We start from the raw sequence: 10,250 nt of genomic DNA, 5'->3' as shown, positions 1-10,250 counted from the left end.
CTGCTGTGTATTATAATGTATCTAATGCATCTGAATACTTTTTTAAAAAATTTATGTATATATGTATGTATGTTCCTGAAAGTGAACTATGTTTTACCTTGAAAATGTAAATACATTTAAATTAAATACATTTAGAAATAAGAGCCACGTAGCCACAGCGTTTCGGTGTTTAATGGTTTTGTCTTTTCTTCCATATTTAATTTCAATATTTTTATAATGCATGGTCCAATGCTACCTCTGTCATATTAATGCTTTTGTTTGCAACGGGACTTTTATTATGAAGTATGAAGTTTCCGCATGCAAACCGCAAAGTAAAGTTGAGATCCGATTAGAATAGAATTCATCTAAACGACGCACAGTCACAGGGGAGTGTTGCAACTGTCTCTTACTGCATTACAGCTTCAGGGGGTTTGTCAGAAGGAAGTAGTACTGCGTCAGGTCTCGTAGAGGTGCTGCTGTAACGCACACAGGGGTGGGACAGGAAAACTTTCGACGGGAGGTTGTTGTCTGGGTTTGTGGCGAACATTTGAAAGCAGAAGTCGAATCCTTTCGAATTAGAATCGCCGTATATCGACCATCATGTTCAGTTGGTCTAATAGAGAAGGGAAGAAAGACCCAGAACTTTTCCAAAACGTGTCGGAGGGACTGAAGCGCCTCTACCGCACCAAACTATTCCCTTTGGAGGACACCTATCACTTCCACGACTTCCATTCACCGGCTTTAGAAGATGCCGACTTCGACAACAAGCCCATGGTGCTGCTGGTGGGACAGTACTCGACCGGGAAGACCACCTTCATTAGGCACTTGATGGAGCAGGATTTCCCCGGGATGAGGATAGGCCCCGAGCCCACGACCGACTGCTTCATCGCGGTTATGCACGGCGAACAGGAGGGCATGATACCTGGCAATGCGCTGGTCGTGGACCCGAAAAAGCCTTTCAGAAAACTCAACGCCTTTGGAAACGCTTTCCTCAATAGGTAATACGCCCATTTATCATGTAACATAAAGGGTCCATTGATAAAAAGCTCATTTATGTTACTTTTTTAGGGAGTGTCAGGTGTGGTTTGGCTCAAACTCTCTTTGTGAAGCAGGAAATCACTCTCAAGTACGTGTCATTTCATTGACCTTTAGAAAACTGCATTTGCGGACTCAAGCATCTCAGTTATTTTGACCTCTGGCAAAGGTTTGACTAATGGACCATTGATAAATTGAGATGACCTAGTTTAAAACACTAGTGCCAAATTTTTGACTTTTTTGCATTTGTTGATTACTAAAGCAAAACAAACTTTCATAGATTTTCTACAAATATCATGACTCTAAAAAGTCAAATAGTGTAACTATAAAGCAAAACAACTGTTTATATATAATTTCTTTGTGTTGCTCTATTGGAGCTTAACAAAAACTTGCCTTTAAATAGCTGATATTTTCAGACACAATTTGTTTATAACATATAATACTGTATTATACCATTTTTTTTTTTTAATTAACCTTGAAATAGTTATGAGGGTCTAAATTTGTCCTCTCTGTTTTATGGTTTTCCTGTCACGTGGCAACAGATCTTTTTTTTTTTGCATGTTGGTTGTCACTGACTTTGGTAAACTGAATTGTGGTGAATAAAATAACAATAATAATCTATTAAATAATAATATAATATAATTTTTTTAAAAGAAAAAATATTTTATATAAAAATGTTCATCAAAAGAAATCCTTTTTACATTAATTGCATTTTTATGTATTTTTTGTAACTTAGACAAAGGGAACTGTAAAGTACCTATTTGTTTTTAATTATGACCTCACAATTACTCAGTCATTGTTCAGTTTCTGGAAAGTTGTGTGTCAGTTTCCGAGTGTCTTGGATTGAGTCATCATGGCATATGCTGAGAACAGGTGTCACACAGGCCATGTTCTTCAACTGGAGTTTGCCTTGAGCTGTTAGTCTGTTTGTCTTAAATAACGTACCTACCATCACATAGTTACAGTACATGAGACAACACCTAACCTGGACCTTCAGCGCACGTGCAAGACATGTGTGATGTTATGTGATGGCAGTCTGAACAACTTCTACATTCCCCGTAAAATAACTGGAGCAGATTTCTGGGTGGTGTCCGATGTTGAGTCTCACTCGAGTGGATTGAAGCAGGCTGGGATTAAAGGCACTCTGCCATATGCTTGTTTAAAAAAAAGTTCGAGGCTGATGCAGTAGAATTGAGTATTTGGTCCCAACCAGAGAACCACAAAACCCACAAAATAATAATAATGGGATTTCATTCTGAAGATATTTCCCTTTTTTCCACTCTTATTGTTGGTCATGTGGTTATTTGTGGTCACTGTGATATTATGGATTATGAAAGCAGGATAAACTGGTTCCATTTTCAGACCTCTGAATATGTCAGAATGTGCATATGTACATTTTAGAAGTTCCTCTGTTGTGCATTAGAGGGAATTTGTTTAAATAGTGCAGACTATTCAGCACATTTTGTCATAGGATTGCCTGTCATTTCTTTATGAAAGGAATACTTAGTAACTTAATTTATCATTCCAGTTTATATTTATTATTTAATAATACTTTATGATAATTTATATTGCGTCTTCCAGGAACTTTTTTTTGCCCGGTGGAAAAGGGTTGGTAAGCTGTTATAGTGTTGCATGTACTGTTCTTTGTCTCCAAATCTAATTTCTTAAAGTTTGTTATTAGATTACACACAAGCGTGTTGTTAAACAGTCGGTACAGTGAGATGTAATCATGAAGCCTCCTTTGGTTTTTGTCAGTTTTCTTTAAAATATTATTAGCCAGTTTTTCAGTCCCTTGTCATGGCCTGCAATAAAAATTTGCCTTTAAATAAGCTCTCTATTGGAGATAATTTATATATATATTTTAGTTAGTCAGTTAGTTATACCTATGTCCTAATCCTGTGTGTCTTGTTGATGTCTTTGGTGAAACGGCTTCACTGGTTTCTGTGCTTCATTAAGAGAGTTCTAGCTGTAAGCTTCAGTCTTGTGACATAGATTCACTTATGGGTGTTAGCAGGCGCTTGGGCTGTGCTGTAGGCTGACAGGAAGAAAGACCGTTAATCACTGTAAACAATCCACATCTCTGTATCGGCGAAGTTCATTTCTTGTTATTACAGAATTAGACTGATATTCTTGAGATTTGAACTTAATTCCCAATCTCATGCTGACTGAAACATTTATGTAGTTGCACGGGAAAAGAAAAAAATTGAATAAGAAATAAAAAAAGAATAAAATTGTGGATTTTTGCCTCACATATGTTTAAAAATTAATTTGTTAAATAATTTTGTCAGATATTTTTACTTTTGCCCTCTATAGTATTTTAAGACAATGAAAAGAAAGAGGAGGAAGAGAGTGGTGTAATATTTTGACTTAAAATCTCACCAAACCTGATACAGTCTCTTGTACACTTACTTTCCTTGTATGACAATCTCTCTCTCTCTCTCTCTTTCTCTCTCTCTCCTCGCAGGTTTATGTGTGCTCAATTAAACAACCCCGTCTTGGAGAGCATCAGTATCATCGATACTCCAGGGATCTTGTCAGGGGAAAAACAAAGGATCAGCAGAGGTCAGCAGCCTTTTGGCATATAATTTATTTGTAATAATTATAATCATAACATTATTCTATTTAAAAATCTTTTTAAATGAAAATCATTAAATTAAAATGCATGATATAATATAAAATTCTATGCAAATTTAAATGGTTAATAAGACATTCATAACATTTTTTTCTTATACACCCTCATATCCATCATTTTGAGATTTACTTTATTTGTATCCTGAAATTTTTTTAATTGATTGTTCATTTCTACACAGAATACTCTGCCTTTTTATCATTAATGTATTTTAGTACTCTTCTTTGTAAATTTCCTTGACATAATTAATTATAGGACTAATTATAGGACTGTAAATATGAATTATGAAGATTGTAGTATAAATCCAAAAAAAATTTTAATTAAAATTTGAAGGACTTTCTTCCCTTCTGCCCCTTCACACAAATGCTCAAAACAGGGATAGGGGAAAAGAAGGGGTAAGGGGTATAAATCGGATTGGGCCATAGTTTATACTGTGTAATTTCTGTAGAAAATTATTAGTCAGTATGTTTTAGTGAAATACTTAAGTTCGTTCCATGCAAATCTTTGGAGTCTGACTCTTTTTTTGTGAACTCTTTATTTGTTTCTTTGCAATGAAAATCAAGTACAACAAGTCTTAAGTGGATGTGTTATAATACAGGAAATATCTGAATATCTTTTCTCCACTAATAGTAGTCATTTATGCTGTACTTCATAAAATGAAGATGTAACAGAAATAAAACAGGATACCAGAGCAGCTCAGCCAAGTTTGTTCACTGTGCATAAATCCCCAATCTAAAAGCAATCAAATATCTGGCCTAATGTTTAATAAGTGATACAACTATTGTGCCAAAATAATCCTGACCACATTGTTCCCGGTTCCCTCTTTTAAAACCACTGAAAAGATTTTTGTGGGTGGAGAAGTTTAATCATTATACAACTCAGGTTTTACATGTGTTTCGTTGAGTTGCCCAATAATCCACAATAGGGGTGAGAGATATGAGCAAAATCTTATTTCATGAGATGAGAAATCTTGATATATTTTATTTTATTTTTATTAAATTTAAGAAAAAGGAGCAAATTACAAACGCAATAGAACAAATAAATATGAAAAAACTTTTAATTTATTCAGCTACAGTAGGCTAGGTTTATTTTGTGCACATAACATAATGACAGACAGCAGCAGGTAAATTAGACCTACAGCTCAGATCCAATATACTGATACACATCTGAACAACCAAATGTTTATGTTTGTTTAACACATAACCAGTGTTTGGCTCATTAATCACATTTTTTTTTTTTATTACTTGTTACTATTTACTTGTTACTAGTTACTCAAAAGTAATATTATTTACACTACTACACCACTAACAATATGTTTCTGCCTCCTCATTCGACCAAAATCTACATTGGATCACAGTCAGAAGTTATTACAAAACCTCAATGGTGATTGACAGTAAAAGTGACTAATTTTCATGTGTAGCTTGAAGCTTATTGTAGCTATAATTTCTCTGTTACCCAAATATGATTATATTTCATAAAGTATTTTATCAAAAGAAATCACAAGTTTATAAGATTTATAACTACAGTAATATCATTTATATGGGGATCAGAGGGATGTGGGTGGGCAAGCCTTACACATCCGTGTTCAGATAAGCTTTTCTCCTGACAAATGCAAAATTTCCATCCCCTGAATGTTAGCTATTCCATAATCCAAACTTTCTGATGAATTGGTGACTTCATGTCCTTGTTTGATTTCGTGAAAATTATGAAAATATATCTAGGAAATATTGGATTGTTGGTCTTCAAATCAGTAGGGTTGAGGCATCAAAAGTAAGCTGTTTTATGGATGGTAACTGTAATATTATTACTGAAATCTTATAAGTAATTCGTTACACTACTAGTTACTGCAAAAAGTAATATTATTAGAGTAACTTTTAACTAGCTACTGCCCAACACTGCACATAACTGTGTTAAGGGAATACTCACACAATGGGCTTCTTGAGATAATTGTGTGCGTATTTGACCATTCAAGCACAATAAAACATGAAAGAGATCTGTTTTCTCCATCACATGCTGTCTGAGAGAGGGGCTTTGGCTGTGTGTCAGTCAGCACGAGCAGTGGATCGAGTTCTAATCACTTAACTTTTCAATGAATCACTAAAACAAAAATAACGATTTTATTCAACAATTTTTCTCTCCAAATCAGCATAGCCCCATTTTGGCAAATCTGAACTGTACGCAGACGGCGTACTATTATTATATATATTTTTTCATCTTGTACAAAGTGGGGTGCTAGTGGGGTGAAAGGTGGTGTTGATTATAGGGGCCCACGGCTGATCTCATCCGACCGGCTGAGGATAGTTGACGGGCAATGAAAACTTATCACTTGTACTTGTTTTTAAGCCTTGCCAATTTAAACATACAAAAGAGTTTAAAGCATGCAAACACATGATGTTGAACTTGAAAAACTCAACTGAGTATTTACTCAATGTGTTCAGTGAATACGAAGGGAGCTGCGTCTCACTGAATGAACTGAGCTCTCCTTTGCATCCTCCTGCACCTGAACGAACAAAGACAAATCACAGTTTAAACATGTAAACAGATAAAGACGTTGAAGAGCCCAATTCAGCACAGGGCACAAAGTGAAAGAAAACAGTGGAACAGAATTAATCCACAGTCAAAACCACAAATTAATCGGACACCAGATATAATTTGTTATATTTATTTTGCTAGTGGGTGCAGGACATTAATTTATGTAAGTGAGTATAGCTAAAAAAAGTAAACTGTGACATATTATACCCAAAAATTCTTCATACAGTGGACTACCAGTTAAATGTATAAACAATTTAGGACCAAAAAATATTCAGACACTTTGACCTGGCGATGTTTTGCTTAAGTGTTTTTTTCTTTAGTTGCTAATGCAACCTTTTTACACTACAGACTGAACAAAATTAAGCATTGCTTGGTAATTAGTTAACAACTATTGAATAAATATTGTCATATAGTTGTCAGAATTTTGGGTTGATTGTAGTCCATTACATACCTTTCTATCAAAGAAATCTGACATTATCAAGATTGTTATTTCTGACAGTTTAACTCTTGAGTTTTTGTCATTTTTTATTACCATTTTCTAAACTATAGCAAATAAACTGTGATAATTTGAAAATGTTGAAGGTGTCTGAATAAACTTTGGTATGACTGTATATTTTATTTTCACAGTGAAGACTATGCAGTGCTATTTTAGATTTTATTATTTGGGTTCTGTACCTGGACACCTACAAACTTGTGTAATAGCACAAATAAAGAAATAGAACGAACATACAAATTAAACAATTTCATACACGGGGCACACTAGTACAACCTGCTCTGGTGTCCCGCTAACCCCAGCTACAGCCCTGACTATCTTATAATATGCTTGAACTCCATTCTACTTCTCAACAGGAAGAAGTAGAAGGAAATGCTGAGTTGGCCCGCATGTCAACTCACTGCAGACTTCAACTGTAGATACAGATCACAAAGAGACAACTGTTAAGAAACAGAAATGTGGCATTGTTACAGAATATGTCTCAAGATGTCATGTGATGCTTTTGTCCCTTCCGGGGACCATTGTGCCAGTAACCAGATACTGAGATCAAGGTGCCCTGCTTACCAAAGACACACAGCAGTCATGCTACAGACCCTGAGGCTTCCTCACCACTCGTCCCAGCAGAGACACAGCAGACGGTCTCGCAGCTGTGGCTATGTGGGATTAAGCATGAAAGGCTATTTGAGCATTTCTGTCTGACTGCAGCTCAAACGGTCTTTGTGCTCCATGTGTTGCTCCGGGCTGCTGTTATGATGTCATTGTGCCTCTTGCATCTACTATTGCCACAGGAGTTCATCCATGTGGGAAGGTGTGTTTATGGCGAATTGCTGGAAATATTGCTATCAGCTGGCATCTAGTTTAAAATGTGGAACTAAAAGTTCCTGTGTGGTACAGGGTCATGGGAGATTTTTCTCAGAAAATGTTAGCAGTTTTCCCAGAAGCGTCTACAGACCGCTACAGTTTTTTTTTTTTTTATTGATTTATTGATTGTTGATGATTTTCAGTTTATCTTTCTAAATTTCATAAACGTTTTCCTTGGTTTTCCTACTGAAAAGAAATGGGTGCACAATGACGATGGGTGCCTTTCAGTTTCTGTACACTGGGGATTTCACAATCAGCAGATCTCTTTCTCTCTGAATACATGGCTTTTTAGTTGCTGTTTACAGTTATGTGAATTCGCTGAGATCAGATGATACTGTCACTAATCAAATCCATTATCTCTAACCTCCTTTTCAAATAATAAAGCATCTTGCATGCAGCACTGCTGAGCTTTGATTTAGGGCCTAATCTAATCTAATTCACGTCTTTCTAACTTCTCTCAATTGCAGGCTATGACTTTGCTGCAGTTCTTGAGTGGTTTGCAGAACGAGTGGACAGAATCATCTTGCTCTTCGATGCCCACAAGCTGGACATTTCTGACGAGTTCTCAGAGGTGATCAAGGCCCTGAAAAACCATGAGGACAAGATGCGTGTGGTTCTGAACAAAGCCGACCAGATCAACACCCAGCAGCTGATGAGGGTGTATGGTGCCCTCATGTGGTCCCTGGGGAAGATCATCAACACCCCTGAGGTGGTCCGAGTGTATATCGGCTCATTTTGGGCTCAGCCACTTCTGATCGCAGATAACAGGAAGCTGTTTGAAGCAGAAGAGCAGGACCTCTTCCGGGATATTCAAAGTCTTCCCCAAAATGCAGCTCTGCGGAAACTCAATGATCTGATCAAAAGAGCACGACTTGCTAAGGTGAAACTGACATTTTTGCACATTTACACTAGCATTCAAAATCTTAGGATCAGTAAAATAAAAGAATAAATGTTTTTATTCAGCAAGGATGCATTCAGTTGATCAAAAATAATAGAAAAGGCATTTATAATATTATATTATTTTTAAGTGTATTTATTTATACTTAAAAATATCACACTTTCCACAGACTGATTAAGCAGCACAACTGTTTTCAACATTGATAATAACAATGTATGTTCCTTGAGGACAGTCAGCATATTAGAATGAATTCTGAAGGATCACGTGACACTGAAGACTGGAGTGACTTATATTTAATTACTTGCATTTTAAAATATATCAAAATAGGAAACAGTTATTTAATTTTTCCCCCACTTGATTGTGAGGGTTGAAGTTCAGTGTGTTCGTTCATGAAAATGCCTTTTATCTGTATATTTGTGTGAACCTTAAACCTCAATAAGTGTGAACTAGTGAATAAGTGTGAAAACACTTGTTTTCATTTTATGGAATAACCTAATACTTGTGAGAAGTGTAGTTCTGACACACTAAACTGATGAGACAAATGCAATTTGTATTTAGTTTAAGTGCATTGAATTCTTTCCTTTTAGGTACAAGCTTACATTATCAGTTCTCTGAAGAAAGAGATGCCAAGTGTTTTTGGCAAAGACTCAAAGAAGAAAGAGCTTATTAACAACTTGGGCACTATATATGAAAAGATTCAGAAAGAGCACAACATTTCACCAGGAGACTTTCCTAATTTAAAGAAAATGCAGGTATGAAGCTTTGAATTATCCAATGAATTAAAGTTTTATAAAGATATTTTCTTTAAAAATAAAAACACAAAACAACTTTTTTGTGTGTGTGTGTGTGCAGGAGTTGCTAGCTCTTCAGGACTTCAACAAATTTCCCGCCTTTAAACCAAAATTGCTAGAGGCAGTGGAAGACATGCTAGGTAAAGACATCGCTAAGCTCATGACGCTGGTCCGTAAGGAGGAGGCTGCCATGACCAACCAGTCAGTGAAGGGGGGTGCGTTTGAGGGAACCATGAATGGGCCATTTGGGCATGGATATGGAGAAGGTGCAGGTGAAGGCATTGATGAGCTGGAATGGATCGTGGGCCGTGATAAGCCATCCTATGACGAAATATTCTACACGCTCTCACCAATTAATGGCAAGGTATCTGGGGCCACGGCTAAGAAGGAGATGATGAAGTCCAAGCTGCCAAACACAGTGCTTGGAAAGATTTGGACTTTAGCAGATGTTGACAAAGATGGCTATCTGGATGATGAAGAGTTTGCGCTTGCGAATCATCTGATTAAGGTAAAGCTTGAGGGGCACGAGCTTCCGGCCAAACTGCCTGCTCATCTTGTGCCCCCTTCCAAACGGCAGGAGCAGAACTGAAGAGCCGGTGTGAGTTGGTTGGATTTCAGTGGCTCTCAGCTACATTCCAGAGTGCCCAAGCCACTCTTCCAGCTTGATTTGACCATTCAGTTGACTAACCAGTTTTCAGGAAATTGATTGTCCTAATCAGAAATGCTTGGCTAAGAATGATAGGACTGAGAAGACAAACCAGGAACTCATTTGCCAGTGAGAGACTTTTTCTTTCTTCTGCTTAATATTTTAAATGGCTTGGAAATGGAGAAACCACTATGAGCACAGAAAGAATTAAATTGATTGCCAAACTTCTATGGTACGGTTTAATGGGCATTTGATTGAGGTTGTAAAGCAGCAGGCAAAGATTGAAAGAGGCGAATTTTAAAAATGTGAAAATACTACATATATGTTATATATAACTCCAAAATGATTGCTGTTGTTATTTTTTTGTTGTTGTTTTTGGCAAAACA

The 10,250-nt window shown here is 36.5% G+C and overlaps 1 protein-coding gene across 1 annotated transcript; it reads left to right on the top strand.

The window, feature by feature from the left end:
* Positions 1–579: 579 nt before the first annotated feature.
* Positions 580–10,036, top strand: LOC113091137 (EH domain-containing protein 1-like). The gene is made up of 5 exons (XM_026256585.1): positions 580–977; positions 3,479–3,576; positions 7,997–8,409; positions 9,015–9,179; positions 9,280–10,036. Exons 1-5 carry the CDS (start codon positions 580–582, stop codon positions 9,805–9,807), a joined length of 1,602 nt encoding a protein of 533 aa, XP_026112370.1. The 3' UTR covers positions 9,808–10,036.
* Positions 10,037–10,250: the final 214 nt, after the last annotated feature.

Source organism: Carassius auratus, unplaced genomic scaffold (assembly GCF_003368295.1).
Source record: "Carassius auratus strain Wakin unplaced genomic scaffold, ASM336829v1 scaf_tig00214077, whole genome shotgun sequence".
Taxonomy (NCBI): domain Eukaryota; kingdom Metazoa; phylum Chordata; class Actinopteri; order Cypriniformes; family Cyprinidae; genus Carassius; species Carassius auratus.
This window is presented reverse-complemented; position numbering and strand designations above follow the sequence as displayed.